The 24,727-nt window shown below is 39.2% G+C and overlaps 1 protein-coding gene across 1 annotated transcript in view; it reads right to left on the bottom strand.

Moving 5' to 3' along the window:
* Positions 1–24,549, bottom strand: part of mthfd1l (methylenetetrahydrofolate dehydrogenase (NADP+ dependent) 1 like) — a 129,372-nt gene extending 104,823 nt beyond the window's left edge. Inside the window, 12 exon segments of the mRNA NM_001126699.1 lie at positions 2,335–2,471; positions 6,678–6,851; positions 7,734–7,831; positions 7,920–7,993; positions 9,278–9,389; positions 15,853–15,992; positions 19,228–19,328; positions 20,060–20,178; positions 20,979–21,032; positions 21,733–21,783; positions 22,702–22,786; positions 24,202–24,549. Coding sequence (NP_001120171.1) covers positions 2,335–2,471; positions 6,678–6,851; positions 7,734–7,831; positions 7,920–7,993; positions 9,278–9,389; positions 15,853–15,992; positions 19,228–19,328; positions 20,060–20,178; positions 20,979–21,032; positions 21,733–21,783; positions 22,702–22,786; positions 24,202–24,380 — 1,324 coding nt within the window. The 5' untranslated portion in view covers positions 24,381–24,549.
* Positions 24,550–24,727: the final 178 nt, after the last annotated feature.

The raw sequence follows: 24,727 nt of genomic DNA, 5'->3' as shown, positions 1-24,727 counted from the left end.
GGAGCAGCTGGAGATCATCAACAAAGAAGTGAGAGAGAGCACATTACCTTCCAGGCTTCTAAAAAATTAGCAATTTGATACATATTGATTTTGAAGGGTTCAGAACAATACATCTTGCGCTTCATGTATAAAAACACTTTAAACAGCAATGTTCACTTGTCTTGCAGATTTTGAGAAGACTGGACATTTAGGGACAGATTTATCAAAGTATAAAATTAGAGCGGATAACAGAAAAACTCGTAGACTTTCTATGTATTCATATGGAACTTTTAAAAGCGTATTTATCAAAAGGTGGAAGTTAGACCATTGCTTCTAGAAATCCCATAGGAATGAATAGATAGTGGGTGAGATTTTCTGAGGTAAGCTCTAATTTCACACTTTGATAAATCTGCCCCTTAGTATTGGTTCTCCATAATAGGCTTGCATAAATGCATATTTCACAAAAGAGAATAAAATAGGACTTCATTGTTAAAAAATAAATAAATAAAATTAATTGGGGGGGGGGGGATTTCTTTTTTTAAAGTGATCCAACTAAAATAAATATTTCTTTTTTGAAGGCAATAAAATGTTCAATTCAAAAATTTAAACGTGTTGATTTTTTTTTTTTTTTAAACCCTTGAAAAGTGATTTGTCAATGACTATAACAGCAATCTCATTTTGGACAAACCTAAAGCAATTGCCACCGAACTCTTCCCTATTTGGATAATCCCAATGGCTAAACATGCTGTTGGATAGCCATAAACCTTGCCTTCCTTAAAGGACATGTAAACCCCACACACAAAAATGTAATCAGTGAACAGCCTCTTTGAAATCTTTCAATACCTGCCACACTGGTTGTCCAGAGGTTAATAGTAAGGCTGCAACATCTCCTTAATCACTTAGATTTGCTTCTCCTCCTGTAACCCACTCGGCCCCCTCCCTCGGGAATTTCCTTTGGCTTTTGGCTTGTGGGCATGCTCAGTTTTTCTAAACTATTCCAGTCTAGCAGCCAGTGAAGAGATGGCATTGCTGGTTCCCATAGAAACTCTGCTCTAGCTGTCTGCTTCAATTTTTTTCTCCCAAGCAACTCTGCTGAGAGCTCAGCTCAAACACAGCAGAACTTTTTATCACAGACAGTTGTGCCTGTGTGAGCCTGTATTCTTGATGAAATGCATGCTGAATAAGGGTCTGTGTGTGTGTGCTGTTTGCAGATTTAAATGTATCCAATTATGGATCAGAGGAAAAATGGCCACCAGGTGAAAGCTGCTATTTGCTTTAGGAAAATGTGATGGTGCTGGCATGTGGAGGAGATATATGCAGTACAAATAATGCCATTTGGGTGGGGGAGACATGCCCAACTGATATACATTGTAGGCAAATGTAGGCTTTACATGTCCTTTAAGGGACTGTTGTGATTTTTATGGTGTAACCCATTGCATTGTATTGTAAACCAATAAATGTATTTTTTTTAATTTTTTTTTAGTTGTTATATTGGTGTGTAGGCAGCCATATAAAGGTCATTATGCTCGATCCTGTGGATCCATAAAGAGCACAGTAGAACTGCTTTTGGATAAGCTATTGTTCCTCCAAGTCAATGTTATTTCCCAAGTTGGGTAGGACTTTGGATGGGATCATTTTAACACTGCAAATGATTTCTGACATTTTGATCTATACAATATTTTAACCTTCTCCAGGTTTCAGGTAACTAAAGTTCCGACTGCCTCTCGCTGTATTCAATGTATTTAGGGCTAACTTTCTTACCACCACTCACTGTATTTAATGTATGCTAATGTAAGCCTATTCAGGTTAATGGCTCATGAAGCAGTTTTTCCATACTGTGTTTTAGCTGACAGAATGCCTGAAGCCACCCTTGCCACTTCCTATTGTGAATAGATTCCTGCCGACACCAAGGCAAAAAGATTTTTTTCCTGTGGTCAACATCAACATTCCCCATGTGCCTTAAGTAAATAGGAGGCAGTACTGGCAGTTTTGCCCATTTCCCCACAAAAATGAAGTATTAAAAAATTGTTTGCTATTTAGTGATTCATATGACAGAATCCCTTTAAAAATTCTTCAGTCTCACACAGTGTCATGCTGAACCTATAGTAAATGTACCTTTAACACTCCTGAGGGTCACTATGCCCGAGTGCCTTTCCAACAAACCTGCGCCTCCATGTAAAATGCTTATAATTTTCATTCAGAAAAAAAATATAAAAACATTTGGACATAGCATAAGGGGCGGGCCAAGCCGACCGGACACCCTAGGCAAACCAGTCGGCCACTATGCCCCTGCACCTTACCCCCGCTGAATCAGGGGACTGGGTGTATACAATTTAAAAGAGGATTTTACAGTACCTTTGACACCAAAAGTTGGTCCTTGTGAAGGTTGTCTCAGACAGGCAAAGGAATTGACATTAGTATGTGCAGTCAGAGCTTGCACCAGCCCTATGGTAACCGTGCTTTTCCCTTCTCCAAGGGGTGTTGGTGTTATCCTAAGGAAATAACACAATGCAAATGGAAAATATCATAAGTGTGACTGAAAAATTACCATAGGAAGGTTTAGTTTTAAGTATAAAAAGTGCTACCATTTTTTTTTTTTGCTTAAAAGTCTCACGTTGCACAAATCTACTAAGGCAGAAAAAAGACACCAATGATTATTTTGGCTGTCTTTCTAAAGAGTCCAGTGCCTGGAGACAGGGATTTTTTAGTAACCATTGATCTCGTATGCTCCAAGAACAAGCTATCCATCAGTATATTTTGTGGCAGTTTCTTCTCCTCTACAATATAGTTGTCCTGGGAATTATCAGATCATGATGAGGGCAGCCTTGAAGAAATAAGAGCATCTAGGGACAATGGGATTCTTTGTACTTCATGCCATAATTTGTTGAAATACAGAGCGTGCAGAAAGCATATGCACAGGTATTAAGTCAGATTATATAGCAAGCAGAGGCAGCCATATGTAATATGCAGCATCATATATACTCATAACAAACCAGTGAGTGGCATTATAATAGTTCCAATTACTATGGAAAGACAAGTAGGAATACTACATAGTAGGAATAAAATACCATAAATTTTATTTTTATCTGCCAAAACATTTCAAATCCTCTAATTAGAAAAAATAAAGAAACAAACATGCACTATGGGACCTGTTATCCATAATGCTCGGGGCCTGGTGTTTTCCGGATAAAGTGTTTCCGTAATTTGGATCACCATACCTTAAGTATTCTAAAAACCATTTAAGCATTAAATAAACACAGTAGGATTGCCTTCCATACGGATTTATGCAGATTAGTAAGGCTCAAGTACAAGGTACTGTTTTATTATTAGAGAAAAAATAAATATTTTTTTTAAAAATGTAAGCGACTTGATTATAATGGAGTCTATGGGAAAAGACCTTCATGTAATTCTGGATAACAGATAAGCTTAATCAAATTTCTAAACATAATCAAACATTCTGTGTCTCTACAGGCAGCTTTGTGTCAAAGTTGTTTGATTTAAAACAGGTACAAGTATGGGATCCCTTATCCAGAAACCCATTATTCAGAAATAATTCAGAATTTTAAAACGGATTTCCTTTTCCTCTGTTTATAATAACACAGTATCTTGTAATTGATCCCAACTAAGATATAAATACTCCTTGTTGGATAGAAAACAAATCATATTGGGTTCAATTAAAGGTTTATTGATTTTTTAGTAGACTTAAGGTATGGAGAACCAAATTATGGAAAGACCCCTTACCTGGAATATTTGGATAATGGGTCCTATACCTGTACCTCTAATATATTGTCTAGGTAAAAATAAAATATCAATGTATTTACACTGTCAATAAAAATATAACTTCAATGCTTGTATACTGAGGCAAATGATGTGTTAAATGCAAGATGAATTTCAGAAAGGTCTTACCCCATATGTAATAAAAGGCCCTGAGTTTGCCCAGGAGCAGTAACCAATAGCAAAAGATGCTTGCTTTTAAACAGGTGACCATTAAATGCTACCTGCCGATTGGTTGCTAAAGGTAATAAGAAGCGTAGCAAACTTTGCTCCTAATATACCCTTTCAACTGAACTAGCATAGTTTTGCAGTTTAGTAGTAGGAAGACCTTTACCCATTTTGCATTCAGCAGTTGTGCAATTTTCAATATATGGTTTTCTAGGGTCTTCATAATGTTGGGGGGGGGGGGCCTTATAACACAAGCTGCCCAAGTGCGGGATCCTTTATCCAGAAACTCTGAATTGTACTTGAGGGTAAGCTGGCTGCATATAATGCTTAAATATTTTTTTGACACATGGGGGCACATTCATCAAAGTACGAGTTCGAATCAGATCCTGCTCAACTCTGGTGAGCATATTTACTGCACAGGACAGTACTTTAAGCATCCATTACAAAGGCTGGAGCCTACTTTTTATTAACTATGCTGCTTGTGTCAAATGGGTGAATGGGCTGGATTGATGACTAAGCAGATGGGAACATGATATCTTGCCAACTGGTATAAAGCCAAGTCAGCCTTTTTGCATATTATAGGGAAGAGCAAATGCCTGCACTGTCTTCTTTTAAGTGCTCAAACTGCTTTTTAAAATGTTTAAGCATTATATCTTTTACAACTGCACTCATTATAGTTATGGTTGAGGTTCCTTAGTAGTGGTGAGCAACCAGTTTTGCATTCAGATAGGTTTATGGAACAGTTCTTTATTGTAAGTTAAGTGCTGCCGGTATTCACCGAGCACAGTAATTTACAGATCGACAATCTTATAGCATATACACCCTTTAAACTTTTCTTTATGCTACAGGATTCTAAAATTGGTTTATGTACATCCAATACAAACAAAGGCTCAGGCCCAAAAGGGCAGGCGTTTCCTGGCAGCACCAGAAGATTTCTATAGCACTGACGTAAAATGAAGAAAGGGAGCTGGAAAACAATGAGAACCTAAAGAGGTAGGAGTAATGAAAACAATTGAATTAATTTAAACTACAGGCATGGCTTATACAGCAGTTAAGGGATGCCCAGCCGGCTGCTCTCCACTTACTGAACTACAAGTTAAAGGGCAATGGCACACAATGAGGTTTGACGCTCAGGGGAAATCTGCACAGGCAACAGAACTCCTAAAAATGCCTTACAATTTTCTAACCTTCAGATCACTGCATGTAAATCACATTACATGAAGCGAACTAGCTTAATCGCAGGAATTTGTGGAAGAAGGCATTTTATCATAAGGTCGATTGCTGCTTGTAATGGATTTTCCATGTGGCTTTGCAGAGATTAGTGTATGGCAAGGCATTTTTAGGAAATCTGTCTCATGTTGTAGCGTTGCCGTAAGGCTGTTAGTGGATTATGGGGGCTACAAGGTCAGATACCCTGCTGTATACCTGCATCACAGCAGCAGAAATTGCAGGCTGGGTTTTATGCTTATCACATGTATGGCACAAATACACAGTATAGTCAAGGACATCCCTCATAACAAAAGTATTGTAAAGGCTAGAAGAAAGTGTGTTTATCTGCCACCAATTGAAATGCTGTCTGATTAGTATAGACACTGATAAAGCGCACACTGGAAAGGCAGTTTGAACACACTGTTTCAACATGTTTCGTTAAATGCACAATCCAGCTATTAATAACACTGCTTTTTGTTAATTCTGTATGACTAAATGGCATCATGTATGCTTTGAGCTTTTTATTTGGTATCTATCAGGAATTTCTACTTCTCATCCAGTTTGTTATTCAAGCCCATATCTGCATGCTGTCACCGATCAATACTGTCTTTATGAAGCTTGAAAAGAAATTTTCAGACAAAATAAAAAAAGCGTATGACAAACACTAATCCTGCTGTTAAAGTCAACTGTACATGGTATTTAGAGGATACCCATCCATTTACAAAAGGTTTTCTAAACCTTTCACGGTTGTCTCACCAAAACCAATTTATTCTAATACCTTCACAGCAGTACATCAAGTATCCATAATTATATGGCCAGTTATGTTAGATCCCCTTGTACTTTTCATGCACTGCTACAATATGGTTGCACAGATACATGAACTTAAAAAAAAAAAGTCAAAAAATGCATGGAAATTTGAAGGTAAACCAATATATTGTCTTGTAAGTAGATTGTAAGCTCTTTTGGGCAACACCCTCTTCACCTCTTGTATCGGTTACTGATTGCTTTATAGGTTACTCTGTATGTCCAATGTATGTAACCCACATATTGTACAGCGCTGCGGAATATGTTGGCGCTTTATAAATAGATGTTAATGTAATGTAATGTAAGTAAAAGCTACAGAAAGATAAGGCAACTTGCCCAACTTCGGTATCTATCCTACACATTAAAAAAAAAAAAAAAATTATTCTGACCTCCATCTTCTTTATGTCTAAACAGCAACATTTGTACTCTGCATTGATATGCATGCAGTAAAGTCACAGTATCCTAATCACATGTGCTTAGATGCTCATTGGCACAATAAACACTAAAACAAGGTTTTCTGCTAGCCACCACAGCCTTTAAATGTCATCCATCATAATAAAAAATATCACCACGCATTAGTGCAAAGCCCCTTAGACTCCCAACAATGTAGTTGTCCTTTCCCGGTTTATGCTGAACTTGAACAGATATAAGGTCAAGCATTTCCATGAGAGATATTAAACATTAACATTCAAGAGATGAGTGAGAGCAGAAATATGACCAGCCAGTAACAAGTACAATCTTACCCAGCTACTAAAACGTATTTTCCATCTGGCTGCTCCTTTAACCTCTCCAGCAGAGAGAGACGTACTTTGGCTTTAGTACGGCCATAGACTTCTATTTCATCTGCAAGCAATCCTATCTCCTTGGCAAGCACATCGACAGCTTTTGGACTCTGTGCCCGGGAAATCTCGATATCACTGAAAAATAAAAACAAAGCTTTCAGTGCTTGGTGGTCAGTGCCACAAAACTAAGTCCATGTAGCAATAACAAAGGTCCTGCTGCCAAGGAAAGTAGACCTACTGCACAAAGCTTTTATCATTAGCATTCAAGTGCCTCAGTAACAAAGATCTGTTTAGAGTTTCATTAAATTTGCATTTCAAAAGTGAATTTACCTATTTTCTTAGCATACAGGACTTTAAAAGATGCCATTATATTTTAAGAGCATTTGACTAGAATGTGATTAATTATTAAAACTTTATACAGGGAAACTTTCTCAGGCCTGTAAATCCCACTTTTGAACCAGCTGGCAGCCTGTTGGTCTCTGTCTCCTTAATTAATATGTCATCAGGGCCTCATATCATATTGGTAATCCTGCCAACCATAGACCATACAAAGCTGTGCATGCAGTTTTATCCTAAGAGATCTCCAAACGAACAGAGCAGTCCAATTTAGCCCCAATTCAACCCTTCTCTTTGAAGGAACATTTCTAGCAGCGAATAATAAAAGGTATGTAATATATATATATTATATATGAGAATAGGAAATATAGCACAGGAACAAATGTATGCAATTCAAATGTAAGATGGAAAACTTTCTCTAAAAGAAGGTCTATAAAAGGTCTATAAAGCCTAGCCAGTCCCCACCAAAAAAAGTAATCTGCATATGAATATTCCTTCCCACTAATACCTTTGTGCAATTTTATCTTTCTTTGCTAAGCTGGCACTACTCTTTTGTAACTCCTGTTCCTGAGTTGGTTTTTATATTTTGGTTGCAACCATCGCTTTTTATCCATGAACCCATTCCTTATTGTAGTTAGGACAGTGACATTACACTTGCAATATAAAATGTGACAATTATACCTCGGGACTGGTGAAAGTGGCTGAAGTTTCAAACAGTGAAGGTTCCACTTCTTATATCTCTGTGCCTCCATCCATCTTCTACTACTTTCTGCTAGGTTCTAAACAATGAGAATTATACTTTAGCAAAACTGAATACCAAAATGGCACATAACATCTAGATGTGAAGAGTTGTGGAGCAGGACAAACCTCCATTCTTAAAGCTGCAGCAAGTGGTCCAACACCATGACCAGCAAGTCCATCAACATACTGTTCAGAAACTCCTGCATCAATAGAAGGAACATTGCAAAAATACATGTTTTGATAAAAAACCATGGTTATTTTAACAAGCTATAAAGCAGCAGTTCTCAAATTGTGTGGATACTACATGGACCCAGGGAGCCTAGAGCAGTGGAGAATGGATTCCTAGTCAAGGTGACTGATATTTATTAAAGGAAAGTGACAGCTACATCCATATTTTTACTTGACTGTAGCGTTATAAATTAAAGAGGGCCCAACAAAAAAACGGTATCTTAGAAGGAAGGGGTGGATTAATTTGCATAGCTCCTGCTAAAGAGAATGCCAAACCAAGATCCCTTTTATTCTTAGGTTACCTTATTCCAAGGATACTGATGTAGCCAATAATAGCTACAGTGCCGCAGGTTACTGTTACACTCCTCCAAGGCCTTAAATTAAAGGAGAACGAAACACAAAGTCACTTGGGGGTGCCAAAATGTTAGGCACCCCCAAGTGACTTAAATCGCCTACCTTGTACCCCGGGCTGGTGCCCCTGTTAGGAGAAAACCAGCCCGAGGTACCTGTAGTTAGTGCCTCCTCCTTCCTTTTCCGGCAGATGCCAGCGGTCGGCGCATGCGCAGTACAGTGAAAAGCTGACTTCTCTGTTAAAGTTCGGCTTTTCACTCTACTACGCATGCCAGCGCGAGTGAATCAGGAAGGAGGAAGCACTGCAGCTACCCCGGCTGGTGCTTTTCTCTCCGAACAGGGGCACCAGCCCGGGGTACAAGGTAGGCGATTTAAGTCACTTGGGGGGTGCCTAACATTTTGGCACCCCCAAGTGGCTTTGCCTTTCCTTCTCCTTTAAGGTAAGGCCACAAGTAATTATTATTTTATTTTGGATTTTTTAATGTTTTGATTTGAGAGTTATAAAGAAGAACTTGATTGTATAATCTTGTACATCTTTTAACTTAAGATGCAATTTAATAATAATTGTATCAGATTTTAATTCTTAAATTCTCAATTCTCTTTCTTACTGCAGAGAATAAATATACAGTTCAGCTAACTGCAGCCTATTCAGATAGAAATCACATCACCACTGCTTGGTTATTCAGTGCTGGAGGAAATACGTGAAACAATGCTAGCAGAATTCAGATGGATCTGTCAAAGACCCAGATTCCCAACATTTCTTGATATTTTTTTCCATTATAAAAAAATAAAAAATAAATTGAGGTGGAGTTCCTCTTTAACCTACATTCAGATGGAATGTATAGTTAACCTAGACTGATAAAAACTTTGTTTGAATTTTCAGGTACCCAAATGTTACCACATACCTGACAGTACAATGTGAGAACAGTTAATAACAATTGTGCCTGGCTTTATCCAACTGACAGGAATCTCCTTTGGCTTTGTGCTACCAAGAACAACAATTTCTGCCCGATTAAGCTGTAAAAGGAAAGAGAAAGTCAGAGCTTTTATTTGAGAAAGAAAAACTATAAATGTAACTTACAGAAAAACAGTTAGATAATCAATTATGTAATTAGATATTACATTTCGTAAATATATTATTTATAGTCTTTGTCATGCCTGTTTTTTCCTTATTACTGGATGCATATTGGGATGTAAGCTTTACTGGGCAGTTTGTTGCTTGGCCTCACTAATTAGCATCATTATATGTTTCTTTCAAAAGCCCCTTTGCCCTCATTAGCGTAAGTTGTGTAGGGGTACAATTTTACTAGGCACGACAAGTATGTTTCTTGGCCTCATTAATTAGCATCATTATATATTTTCCTTTTTACTCAAATCAGGCACTATAAAAGTATAGGATTCATTATTCAGAAAGCTCCAAATTATGGGAAGGTCAACTCCATTAAACTGTATTTTAATCAAATACATTTTTAAAAATTATTATATTTGTAATAAAACAGTACTTTATACTTGATGGTAACGAAGTTGCATAAACACAACCCTACTGGGTTAATTTAATGTTTAAAGGAGAACTAAAGCCTAACTAAAAAAGTAGGCCTGAAATGTTGTGCATTATGTTTTGGGGCTCTGTACACGCCCAAGGCAACCATAGCCCTTTAGCAGTGACTGTGTGTTTTCAATGGTGAGGGTTAACTGAGAATTTCAAATGAACCAATTCTTCTTTTCAAATTACCCTTACAACCAAGAAAACAAATTGAATATTGTAATGAAGAGTAAAATGATGGCACTTCCCACACAGGCAACATTACTTTAAAGATAATAAATTACAAAATAAGTAATGGTCAATATCACTCTTCAGATTGGTGCTAGACATTTCCCAGGATCTTGATATAATGTAAACTATGTAGAGAAAATACAACAAGCAACTGTTCTTATTTACTATAGCAGTAAAACAAGAACAAACAACTGGAAAAAGATGGTAGGAAAGGATTTATTTCAGCAGGAGTGGCTCAAAAAGCATATTTAGTACTTTTAATGTCAGACGTAGAAAGCACAGAGCAGGGATTAAATTAGCACTTGAACTGGAACACAATGTTATGGGAGTGGCCCTTTATTCAAAACTGAAAATTTCTCACTGTTAAATATCAGTGGACGGGAGGTGGTTCACACTCTTAGCAAAACTACAGAAACATAATTCTTTTTCAAGTAGTTAAGGCCTCCAAATACTAACAACTGCCATAAAATACTACATGGCGGTTAAATATTTAGCTTTTTCCCCCTCTCGCTATACTCCATATGTTTGGACAATTTGTTTGGCCAACTTTGCTTTCTAATGAAGCAGTCTCATAAAAAGGGTGAAGAGGAAGGAAGATAAATGTTATAAAAACAAAACTATCCTGTTGCATTTTTGTTGACCCATGCTACATTAGCTAACCATATACTGGTGGGGTAATCAACGATCATGAAAAGCTATTAAGGGCAAAGCCACACGGGAATATTTAGGGTGCTTTGGCACGGATTATGATTTTTTCAGGAGAAGCGTGGTATGGCAGTAGCCTGAAAGCTAGTATTTGTCAGGTGGTAGCAACTGGGAAAGTCATCTAAGCAAAAACATTTTACATAATTAGAGGTAACTAAGTTATATTTAAATATGTAAAAAGCACTCTTTTTTTATGGTATAGCATATGTACGTTTAACCAGCCTCTTATCTATTTAAAAGATTAATAGAATATTAAGAAATAAAAAAAAAAAAACTGTCAACTGTTGATCATGAAATTCTTTAAAGACAACATTTAACATACAATATTTTCCTGTTTTAAAGACCATTAGAAACAATTATACATAAAGTATATGTCCATGAATCAAATGATGTATACCGATTCTGATCTTAGTAAAAGTTGATAAGTTTAATTGATCCAAACAGAAGCATTAGCCACTGGCATGTTGAAGGGTTAGTTGCAGAGGTTTAAGGATATTTACTAAGTGGAACAGCTGCCCACTGGCTTAAGTGTCTGCAATCCCATTTTTTACTAAAATTACTGCATGTTGTTATGAGGCCAGGGTCTACATAGTAGAGGAAGAAAGTGAACATATTGATAGCCATGAGGCCATCAGCAAGAAAATATTAAAATCAGGTTAACCTTAAACAGTGTGGAAACTAGTCTATCCCAAACAATGGGGCTTCATGACAGTGTTAACAGCTTTTTAATGACTCTTTCAGAAGTGCCTTTAATGTACATGACAATAATAAAGACAATGGTTATGTATCTATTTTGCTGCTTTATATGGTGTTCACATTTATTTTGATAAGTAAACCAGATTAACATAGCTATCTTTAAAAAGATACTGACACCTGAAATTAAACGCTTTTTCACAATTATCATTTATAATTTTGCCATAGAAGCGTTTGCCCAATGCTTTGCATTACACATCCAATCCTCATGTTCCTCAATAAGGGGGCTGCCATATTTGTGCAGCAGGAGTTTGTTAGCATTAGAAGCTATAACTGACAGTTTGACAAGGGACAGTCAGGTTTAGGTACTTCATTTAACAGTCACTTACAAAAGCAGCTCTATTGTTGAAAAATGATCACCATGACCTATAGGTAACTTCAGCACCACATTTCACTGTAGGGCACCCAGAGGTCGCCCACAAATCCAGGCTTGGGTAATTTTTTTATGTACATTAATATTTTGAAGAGTAAATTTTTTAGTGTCAGTATCACCTTAAGCAATACTGCTAAAAGCAACCATCTACAAAAGCAACCATCTCAGTTGGTTCTTGCAATCTGAAGTATAATGTGTCTACATAGGAAAATTAGGAAAGACATTCAAAAAAAAAAATGTGTCATAACAATTTCAGAGTCTTCAACAGCATTTTATTTGCTGTCAGAAAAGAACCTGGCAATCTGAATAAATGAGAAATAAGGGTGTGAAGTGCCATACAGGCATCAAACTGTACATGCCAAAAGGAAACTATGAAAGCATGGATGAGAGAAAGCTTTCCTACATTTTCTCATTTTTGTTATTTAAGCACCAGTGGGAAAAACACTTCTGTATAATTTAAATCAATTCTGTATTGTAGTTGGGCCAGGATTACATCATTTAAACAGCTGTTTAACAAACTACATTTAAGCCACATTAGTCAGTTTCTCTTAAAAATCTGGCATATGTAGTAAATGTTGCCAAAAAAGTATATCTAATAATTAATAAATATAATCATAAAGAACATACAAAATCATTAAACCAGCAGCTGAGCAGTTCTTATAGAGCATTTTAAATCGTATACTTAAAATCATCTCAATCTCTGCCCCCTTCTCTGCCTTCTTTGCCTTTTAATATTAAATATATGCGCCGTGTCCTGTGGGCATATTTATACAGTGGTGTAAAAACTGGCTATAAAATACACATACAGGTATCGGACCCCTTATCCGGAAACCCATTATCCAGAAAGCTCCGAATTACGGAAAGCCTGTCTCCCATAGACTCCATTTTAATCAAATAATTCAGAATTTTAAAACTGATTTCCTTTTTCTCTGTAATAATAAAACAGTACCTTGTAATTGATCCCAACTAAGATATAATGAAGGTATAGAGATCCAAACTACGGAAAGACCCCTTATCCGGAATAGCCTTGGTCCCGAGCATTCTGGATAACGGGTCCTATACCTGTACACATATTTATGGCATTTTTGCCACTTTGGGGGGGGGGGGGGGGGGGGGAAGTACAGACTGCTTTAGATTTACTAACTTTTTTGTTTTACAATTATTTTTTCTGACCTACTTCGAATGAAAGTTTAAATGGAAGCTAAAAGGTGAGCTTTCAATTTGTTTGAGTGCTGCTGAACTATAAGACTTCAATATGATGTTAATTAAATACTGAAAAGTGAATACTAAAAAAGATTTAGGCTAGAAATGCTAGACCACATATTTTGGGGTTCTGTAGCAGCCCATGTCAAGCACAACCCTTTATAAATTAAAATTTGTGCCCCTTTCCATATTATTTCTGCTTATTCACAAGACATGTGTTATGTGTTAAAGGACAAGGAAAGGCTAAGTCACCTGGGGTTGCCAAAATGTTAGGCACCCCCAAGTGACTTTAATCCCTTACCTTGTACCCCGGGCTGGTGCCCCTGTTAGGAGAAAACAGCACCAGCCCGGGGTACCTGTAGCGATGCGCTTCCTCCTTCCTGCTTCGTTTAGCTGCGACTATACGATAGGCGCATGCGCAGTAGAGTAAAAAGCCGATTTCTCTGTTAAAGTTCAGCTTTTTCCTTCAAGCAGGGCCTCCTGCAGGCATTTTTGGCAGACTATGCATTTTTCAGGAAACAAATTTAAATTTAAATTTTTTTTCTACTTCTACTACTTTTCCAGGGCCGGATTTGTTTTCTGGGCGCCCCTAGGCCGTCCACATTAACCCAACGCACATGCACGAACGCGGCGGCATGCCGCCCCTACATTTCTGCCACCCTAGGCCCGGGCCTTTGTGGCCTCTCCACAAATCCGGGCCTGTACTTTTCTACTTCATAATGTGACTTTGATGTTTCATGATGTTTTATACACACATAGCATTGCATTTCCAATATCTATGTAGCCCACTTATTAAATGCTTGTGTGGCACTACCCGTTGGAGCACGATACTTTGGCGCTACAGGAGTCCTGAGCCCCCGCTTACTATGGGGGTTTACAAGGGATTCTCCCCTAAATGGCGTGCCTCCACCCAGGGATGGTCCCGTGGAACTACACTCCACCCCCTGGGAAACGATCAGGATACAATGCCCCCTTGGGACCCACGTACTCCCGGTGTGATGTACTCACTCGGAGTTATTCCTTACCGGCGTAGTAGTGGTCCTCTGGGCGAGGTAGATATTCACAGCAGACACAGTTGTATATGAAAGGAATGCTATGGTTTATTCAGGCAGAGACCTCTCCAGGAGCAGCATATCATTTATACACATGGCAGGGCATATCTCCTTACTTCTCATTGAGACCCTTTTCCTGTTGGTACTACCTCACGGGTTTCCCCAATGTGCTCCCATCTAGGTGCTATCCCCGGTACTATCTGTGAGACCCTCCCTTTGGAGTTCTCAGTACCCATGCTAGGAGTTACACCACAAGGACTCACACCGGTACTAGCGTATGGCACCCTCAGATCCGGACTCCTGGACTAGCGGGGACTTGTCCACCTACCTAGCCACTTAATGCCCTGCACTCCAGCAGATGTAATGCTGGGGGGTCTTAACCCCACTACCACTCCTGGAGGGGCAATATCCGCCCATTCTAGCTTGGTGTCCTACATGACACTCCTAGAATGTCCTATTACAAGAAACTACTATCTAATAACTCTATCAGGGAAAACTCCTGGTCCCAGGAGCTATCCCAGCCTAAAAACCCTCTCTCAAGATGGCTGCAACCCTTTATATGGGCCTATGCACCACCCTGTGGCCGTAACCCGAACTACAGGTATACTCCCTGTTAACTATGTAGAACCCAGTCATCCCAGTGTCCCTGCTAACTAGCACCAACCAGTGGCCTAGTCTAGGGGTGTCTGTCCTAAGGGCCCATTTTTGATAAACCCCTACATCTATAAAGCAGCAAAACCACCTTTCAATCCTACACCCTATCACCTTGGTTAACTGCATGTCCAGTGGGGGGGTACTTACCCTTACCTAACTAAGGGAGAACATGCCCAGTGGTGCTGACAAGAGATGGCCCTTCTGACTACACAGACTACATGCACTGCAACAGGGACCAATGTAACTAATCAACAATCTTTGAAGTATTTTGCAGTTCTTTTTAAGAGTTATATATTTCAAAGTTCAACAGCAACCTAGGATTTAGCTTGGAAAGTTATCAGTGGTGCCATATTAAACCAAGGGCAATAACGCACAATTCATCATGTACAATGTGATCACAATGAACAAAGCGTATATATTTATCTGGGATATTTATCTGTGAAAACCTACTTCCTACATACATAACATGATTGTGCATGACATTATTAAATATCTGTTTCAAAATAAGAAAGCTGAACAATACACGTCAAACATGAATATAACTTTCTACTACAGGAAGAGTAATGGTAACAGAAAACCAGTCTGTACAACTTTTCATATGTATCAGATTCTGTTTTCATCACAATCATGTTTCCACAAAATATATTTATGCTGCTTAGTTGCATGTAATAGTTTACAAGCTTGTGAATAAGTACCCATATGAACAAAAAAAAAAAAAAAAGTTTAGCAGAGATACAATTAGAGAAAAAGAATGCCCACAGTTGCAACTACACATTGATAAAGTAGCCCTTCCATAAAAATAAAAATTAGCTTGTGGAATCTGGCACCACCATGTGGCAAAGACTACATTCTACAGCTAATCAGCCTGCACTAAGCATTTTCATATCAGTTCTGTGATATTTACCTACACGTGCAGAAAATAAACAGCTGCAGTGATGGAAAGCTGCTGTTGCCTACACACTGTACCTTTTTCTGCAGGTTTTGTGTTTGCCATGGGCACCCTATGGATGTGGCACCTTTCCTCTGAAGCAGGCACTGTAGAGAGGCTTCTAGGGACCCATCAGCTCCAACAATTAACACATGCTTCCCTTGCAGAGATGTTTGAGCTAGAACAAAAAAAAAAAAAGTGATGAGTAGATTCAGTTACCAACCAATACTGCTTTTCCTCTAGCCTACATAAACAGATGACCAGTAAATACTTCCTACTGATTAGTTGCTGCTGCAACAACCAAACCTATAGCAAATTATCTCTGTCCCATGAGTGAGATAATTTGACATCAATCGTTTGCACACAATTATACTTCACAAATAGGGGGATTTAATAAGCAGAGACAGACTACATGATTTAAATCAAATAGCACCCCCTACTGAATTTCTCTTGAACTTGCTTAAAATGACCTTAAAATTAAACTATTTCAGATTCATGGATAAATTATATTTACCATGCATCAAGACAGCATTGGGGTTTCTTTAACGGAGCCATCGTATGCCAACTTTTTTTCCTTACGAGGCCAATATTCTGTTTTACAAAACAATTTTATTGGCAATTTTTATGATTTGACAAGGCATGAGAGACCGTAGAACAGTTTGTGGAGTATACAAAGGCTTGTACAAAAAAAAAAAGCTAGTGCAAAAATGTCACTCTGCTACAGCTCTGCGAGTGTGGATTTTTTGGACCTAACAGTATTCAATAAGAACCATTCCTTATTCCTTGATAAGGAAGGGCACAGCTCGCAATAGTCTATTGCATGCCTCCTAATTTTCACCCTAATCCACTCATTAACAGCATCCATAGTCTCAACTTAACGGTTTTATGAAAAAACACTTCAGTTAAAAATGCTATAACACAATGTGAGGAAATACCACTGCCCCCAGAGCATGATTGGAAGTGCTTACAAAAAGAAATGAATAAAGCAAAGGACGGATCAAAATCTTTATTTTATTTTTCAATTTAACACAGCCACTCATGAGTCTGAGAAACTTTGTCCAATGGTTTCTTCAGATGACAAATTACCATTTAGGCAGTGTAAAATACCCATTATGGGTTTCCAAGGGGCCTTAAACTCAAAATCCATGATGTGGTAAGCAAGTAAGTTATACATGTAACAACTGCATTATGTAATTCTTTACTAGTAAAAGGGTTAAAATTAACTTTAGACTCACTTTAGAATTTTTGGTGTAAAATGGAAAGTCCATGAAGACTTATGTGTGTGGGTAAATCAATCATGAGAAAAATAAGTCATTGGAACAACCAGTTGCTGAATACTTCACCAAACAAGGACACCCTTTACCTACCCTCGGCTATATGGCCATCAACCATAATTCTCCCCCAAAAGCAGGGGGTGACAGACATAAATTACCGGTATGTGAGGTACAATGGATCCACAAACTACAAACAGTGGCACCCAGAGGCTAAACAAAACTCTCCCACTGAGTTTCCTTTGAATAGCTTGACTATGCATTATCTCCATGTATTTGTGCAACTATAGGGGTGTTTTGACTGTAAATGAGGGTCTGATGTGTTCTTCTGGGTCCTGAGTTGTGGTTTATGTCAATATGGATAATATCTCGCATTTTGGTGGATGGTCAGTCAACTATGCTCAGAACACTAACACACGTATTAGGACATGCATAGCAGCCCAACTTTGTTTAATACTGGATGCAGATGTGCATTGGGACATGCAACGGAGCCTGCTGGAACCAGTTCCTACTACAGACACTTGTTCCAATCAGGTGGGGTCCCTATTAGGTACCTTGGCATTAGTTGTTCCTCCACTGCACAAAAACATGGTTGTTTTTAAACATACCGCACTGCTTTACAAATGATCAAATTTTTTTTCACCCACTCACAACTATATATGCTATTTACTTGACTATCTTAATAAAGGTTTATGTTTGGAGCAAAAAAAAATTTAGTCTGCATTGCACACAAGTTGTGATGGTCATGACTCTAGGAGAAAACATGGTGACTAGCAACAGAAAATTGTGATTTGCAGCACATGCCACTTTGGAGTGCTCCATTTAACACATCCAGCTCATTTCCAAAGTACTTGCTTTCATATTACACATGCCCAATTCTGTAGTTCACAGCACACTACATTTGTTGTCTTATGATGTGCAAGGTTTTTTCCCACCACATTGAAATAAACATTTCTGGGGAGAGCCCTGAAGCAATAGTCACAAAAGAATAATGGCAAGATGGCTTATCATTGAAGTGCAATGTCTAGGTTACAAGACTGTTGTAAGAAGTCAAGATTTTAGCAGGAATGGGAAGGATGTAAAAGTTAAAGTAGACCACACAAACCCAGAGGTTTGTAAAAATACACTGTACAGGTATAGGGTCCCTTAACAGGAAACCGTTTACCCAGAAGGTTCCGAATTACGGAAAGGCCATCTCCCATAGACTCCATTATAAACAAATAATTATAATTTTTAAAAATTATTTCCTTTTTCTTTGTAATAATAAAACTAAGATATACTTAATCCTTATTGGATCAAAACAATCCTATTGGGTTTATTCAATATTTAAATTGTTTTTAGCAGACTTATGTTATGGAGATACAAATTACAGAAAGATCCCTTATCCAGAAAACCTCAGGTCCCATACCTGCACATAAAATGCAGACATTGTATGTACCTTGAACATTTTGTAAAGTGGCAGGGATGGGTTTTGATCTGACTCTCCTTCAACTGTTAAATGTGACAAATGACTGCCATATGAGTGAGTGAATTAAGTATGATCTGTTAGTATCCAAGTCTGCAGCGCTGCCTTCCATCTTGCAGAAGTGATTTTCAGACTTTGTTTACGGTTCATAATTTAGTTCATACCAAGGTTACAGCTCAATAATTGCACTGATATTCAGATTCAGTATATCTTGGACTATAAACAAGGGCTATTTTTCCTAATTTTACCCTATGTAACCAATTGAGTTATGCTTCTAGGACAACCTTGGAGTACAAAATAGGTCTTCTCTTGTTTTTAACAAGCGTTTAGGCTGGGTCGTACCAGATGTGTCTACAGGAATTACACCCGGGGTCAACCCTTATTCTTCACTTAAATACAAGCTATACCCAGACTAACACAAGCTGGCCCAGAGCTAATATGAACTTGCCAGTCATGAAACAGATGGAGGGACTACGGAGGTGAACCCATTTAATGACCAAGGGTAAAGAGTGACTTAACGGGAGATCTATACACTGTTAAAAATGCCATAAAATCCTCAATCTACCTTAAAACACACAGGCTCAAGGGTTACTTACAACCTGCAGTAGCCAGTTCTAAGTTACTGACACAAAACACTCAGTCATACCATGTAGAAATATATAAGGGCAGCATCATACCTGTTTTCTCAAGCAAATCTATGACACCATTGGCTATAGGAGATATAAATCCTTCTTGCATGTCACCACGAACCATCTTCCCCAAGTTCACATCCGTGACACTAATTTTACGAAAAAAATAAAAAAACATTTCATTTGTAGAAGAGAAGCTATGTTATGCTTCTAAAACAAACATCCATACATACATATGCGCACTATGGAAATACTAGCACATAAAGGCGGACCGAGTATAGAAATGGTAGATGACTCTGGCAGTAACAAGATTTGGGGCGAATCAGAAGTTTAGGAATAGTGGTAGATAACAAGCTCAGTAGCAGTATTGTTACTTTTTGTAACTTTCTTTTCTGTTCAGGCCCTCTCCTATTCATATAATGGTCTCTCATCCAAACCACTCCCTGATTGCTAAGGTAACTTAGACCCTAGCAACCAAACAGCTGCTTAAACTGGGAAGCGCCTGAACTGAAAATGAAATCATTAAAAAACTACAAATAAAACAATGAAGACCAACTGCAAAACTGTCTCAGAATAGGACTAAACATCATACTAAAAGTCAACTCAAAGGAGAAGAACCCCTTTAAATTTTAGCAGAGTTGCTCTGCTCTAAAATGTGTATAAAACTTATGGTTTTTGTAGCAGATAATAACCTGAACCCAAGAGAGAGCAAACAGTCCTAGGCCTATTATAGTTGGGCAGGATAGGAAGCCCCATGTGATGAATGCAAGATACCAAAAACGCAGGCCTAAACCAGGGTAGGCCACTTCAGTCACCCAATTAACCAAGTGTTTGACCACACTTCAATACAGAACTTTGAAAGAAATAATAGATGCTTTACCCATCCACATCTTTCTCAGGTCGAACAGCATTTAGAACTTTGCTGTTTGGATCAGTCAAATGAAGGACGAGACCGTGGACCTTTGGGTCTTCATTGAGCTTTAGGATTTCATCAATAATCTAAAATGAATAGTAAAAGCCTTATTAAGTATTTGCTGTAGACAAATTCCAGTCTAGTAAATCAAGCATCAACAAGCAAAAGGGCAATAAAAAGAGCCATTACCGAGACGCATAACTGAGAAGGTAAAGCTACAATATGAAAATACAGGGGGACACTTTACTGACATACAAACTGCAGGGCAGTTATTAATAGAAACCAATCGCATGTTTCTACCAATCAGATGAGTCTACGTTTATCAGTAGTCTGATAAAAAATACTTGCTAACTGATTTATTTTAGCATCTGAAACAAATAGCCACATGGTCTAGACCAGGGGTAGGGAACCTATGGCTCGCGAGCCAGATGTGGCTCTTTTGATGGCTGCATCTGGCTCTCTGCCAAATCTTTAATAAAAACAAACAAGGGGCGTGGCCTGCGCTCGGTGGATATAAGACGCGCAGGCCACGCCCTCCTCTGCATCCAGCATCCTTGGGACCCACCCTACCTCTTCCCTGCGCTCGGCGGATAGAAGACGTGTTCTAAGCCTTTGAACATATCTTCTATCTGCCGAGCGCAGGCCACGCCCTCCTTTGCATGGCATCCGGCATCCTTGGGACCCACCCTACCTTGCCCAGCAGCATCCGCGGCCAAACATATTGTATGGCTCTCACTGCAGATCTTGAAAGTTTTGCCAGAAATTTATTCCAACCAACCCCCCTCCTCATTCTTAAAATCAATAAAACATATTACACTAGAATGCCACTTTATGACAGTAATTTGTAACAGAACTCCATCACATATCCATTTTTATTTAGTCTTACTTCTTCATCACGGCTCTCTTGAGGCAAACTTATGTGAAGGACATCAACTCCCAGCTGGAGAGGAATAAAAAGATATTTTAGCAAAAGCACATTAATGGCCTCTTGTGTTTGCTACATACTATTGAAGTCTGGCATGCGGTGGTTTTACTTCCTCTGTTGCTTAGGGAGGAAACAAAACCAAGACTAGTCCATTGCTATCTATTTACACAGAGAAACAAATATTTGCAAGTAACGGGCCTTACATTAAGTGAAATATATTGCATCAACTACAATACCATGTCTCTAAGAAGAATATTTCCACAGCAAAAAAAAACTACACAGAGCATGAAAGAGGCTTATCTACATGCTAGACTTTAGGTTTTTTAGTGGCCAGAGTGATAAAAATATAGCTTTTGTTGGAAGCTGGGGAAAGTCTTTGCCATATTTGGCTTTGGCAAAGGCTTTCTCTAACTTCTAGCAGTAAGTATGTTTGTACCACTCTGACCACCATAAGTCTAAAGTCTACTATGTTGAAAGGTAGATGGTCTATCTGGCCGTCACTTATGATTCCTTGCACTTGAGTAAAGATTCACATTTTTCAAAACAACCGGAGTGCTGCTGTTTTCTTCATTTTTGAATTTATCTGCCTGGGCAGTGGGTACAGCGTGCACCTGGGGCTGCAAGAAGCTATTTTCACTGTGTAAGCACATGTTAACTGATTTTATGATTCCCTATAGTTCCAAAAGATTGTCAGCATTCATTTTAGAAATCTTACCTCCTCTGCATAATTCTTGGTGGTCTCCAAGGTTAGATCATCCACACTTGCCTTTGTATAAAATAAAATATTGTTTAGGAAACAATCATTACCTTGGAATTCTGTGACCTGTATGAAAGTACAAGGCCTTCAGCCTAGTGACTTTATATGGTCATGGAACTCCTTTGTAACTTATAATATCCTTATACAATAAGTAAACCTTTTCTTTCTCCTAACAGGAACACAAACCTGGGGTATAAGGTTAGCAATTATAATCCCTGGGGGGCAAAATGTGAGGCATCCAGTAATTTTATTTCTCCTTGTATTCAGTCTCTGTTTCATTTCTACAGCACAAATAGTTTGTTTCAGCTACTTTGCTGTCTAGTGTCAAGTTCCACCCCATTTTTAGTTCTGAGCTCTCCTTCTCTGACTGTGAACATGGTCAAAGAGGTACCTACTGCTCATGCCTGATCAATTACCATTAGAGCATAGGGAGCAGAATGAGCAGGGGCAGCAAACATTTGCAGTAGACCAGTAGACTTAGAGCTCAGAAAAGAAATGGCGGCAGAGCTTCACACTAGACTAGGAAGTAGCTGAAAGAACTGCAGTTGTGCTGCTTGTAATTTAGAAACCACATTAGACTGAAAGCAGGCAGGTTATTGTTGGAGCTTTTTAAAGTCTTTTTAGGGATTTTAAAATAAAAAAAAGCTTATATACACCCCCCATATATATGTATATACAAACAAAGTAAGTGTCCGCACTGCTCAGGACTTAAGACAAAGTAATGTTCTTTATTTGGAGGCCGATATTTCCACTTTTTGGACTGCTCCCAGGCCACAACAATGGACTTTTAGGAGTGCCTGCTTTATGTGACATACATATATAATACCGGTATACATATTATATACATATGTTATATATATACACACACATGCTCACTCTTCAGGATGCACATAAACATACTTGCATAAACAGAATGCCTCATATTACCTGTATTATTGCAAGAACTGGTTTAAAAGTAGAATTTTCCTTTTGCAGACCACCGAAAACATCCTTTGAACGCTGAATAATTTTTCTGAAAGGGAAAATTAGGCCTTATAAAGCTGTGACATGAAACAAATGTATGGGTTACATTTACCCCTGCTGTGCATCATCAGTTCCCATTCTAGTGCAGCCAGAGCAACTGCTGGCATGACAAACTGCATAAGATGGCTACGGCCTATAACGGCATAGACTGATTTCTGTCACAGTAAGCACAAGCTGCGAATGCGAGATTACAGGTGACCCAAGCAGCATTTAAATTCCAAAATTGCAGCACAACATTTCCAACTGGGACACAAGCAAAGGGAAACGTCATCTTGCTCCAACAGTTTATTGAAGGAAAATCTGTCCACAGCTGCCTGCAATTTGTCATGAAAGCAGTGGCACTGTCTGGACTCACACAGGAAGGCCCATGAGCAGGAGGCCTCAGCCTATAGACGTGCAGCAGTCATGTGACTACACTAGGCCAGGTCATTCCAGGTTACACTCTATATCAGCATCCGCTATTCCAAACACATATGTACGAATCGGACCTATATATTTGTGTATTGCTACATAGTCACATACTGCTGTGAAGAATTTTACTTAAAAATAACAATAAATGTCTTTTGTGCGCAGTTATCCTATTGCACACCATAAGCAATCCTATAAAATTCCTGTTGGCTAAAGCTAAATGACACGCTGCCAGCTAGTAGGGACTGAGTTTCCAGTTTCAGCCAGGCACCGAATTATGTTTGAAAACAATGTTGCATGACATTAAGTCCTCCTCCCACGTGGGGGATTGGCCCGCCTCCAACCGGAAGCCGCTCACCGGCAACTGCAGGGTAGGAAACCAGAGCGCTACGTAGAAAACTTAGCGGTTGTAGAAGTGGTACAGAACCTCGTGTTATTTGTACACGGGCAAATATCGCAGAGAAACCCCTTGCTACTAGGCAATATGACTAGTATAATCATTGCTCTTGGTACGTAGGAACAGAACTCTATACTCCAGTCAGTGGCAAAGTTACTACGCAGATAGCAAACTCCAATTATGGCCCCAGGATATTATATGCTGAGCAGCTATCTGCACTGCCCATATGCCTACAGTGCCTCTACCAGCAAACACCACGTGACACTACCTAACCAGAATGGTACCTGGGGCCGTGCCAGCCTAGAGCCACTCCTCACACACAGCCAGCCTTATACCGAGCTTGGCTCGTCCGTATATAGTACCCACTGAATGACTGGCACTGTACCCCGAGTCCCTAAGCACCTCCTTCCTAATGACTAATGTGCCAAAACAATGTTCTATAACTCACGCACAGTGGTGCCAGAACCCCATGCCCCGCTGCTATTTCCTGGCTAGCCGTGTCAGACATTTCCAAACTTGCCAGGACAGTGCCAGGCTCCGCGGCCTCCTCACTGGAGCCCCAAGCCCATGTGCTGAGCCGTAATGACCCGCTCTCATACCTGGCTGCCGATGCGTGAAGCTGCTGGGCTGATTTCCAAGCAGAGGTAGCGGAGTGCCGCCCGTCCCGGCTGCTACTTGCCCCACTAGCCGCTCGCCTGGCGCATCCTTTGCCCTGCTGTACCACGGCCCTATGGGCAGGCAGGGGGTGAGAGATCGTGCGGATTAGGAGAAGACGCATCTTGTTCAATTGTATCGGTACCGGAGGAACAAGCAGCGATGTTTATGTAGCGATACAACTGGTAAAGAGGAAACGCAGCGCTTCCCCACGCCTATCTATTGCGTGTGCTACCAGTCAGTGACTCGCCGGTAGGGCAGGTCAGCCACATGGCTCATGGATGCGATTTCATTCATTCCCAATTCTGGCTGCGAACTCCGATCGTTGTTAAACTACAATTGTATTTGTCTTTGAAAGCTTGATCAGAGAAGTGATATAGTACATATCCACACCTGGAGGGCTGAAGTTGAGATATATTGTGAATAATGTGCCTCCGTTTGTAAAGTATAAGGATAGTATGTCACCAAGGA

The sequence above is a fragment of the Xenopus tropicalis genome, chromosome 5, assembly GCF_000004195.4.
Source record: "Xenopus tropicalis strain Nigerian chromosome 5, UCB_Xtro_10.0, whole genome shotgun sequence".
Taxonomy (NCBI): Eukaryota; Metazoa; Chordata; class Amphibia; order Anura; family Pipidae; genus Xenopus; species Xenopus tropicalis.
Note: the sequence above shows the minus strand (reverse complement) of the source record. Positions and strands in the feature narration are given on the sequence as shown.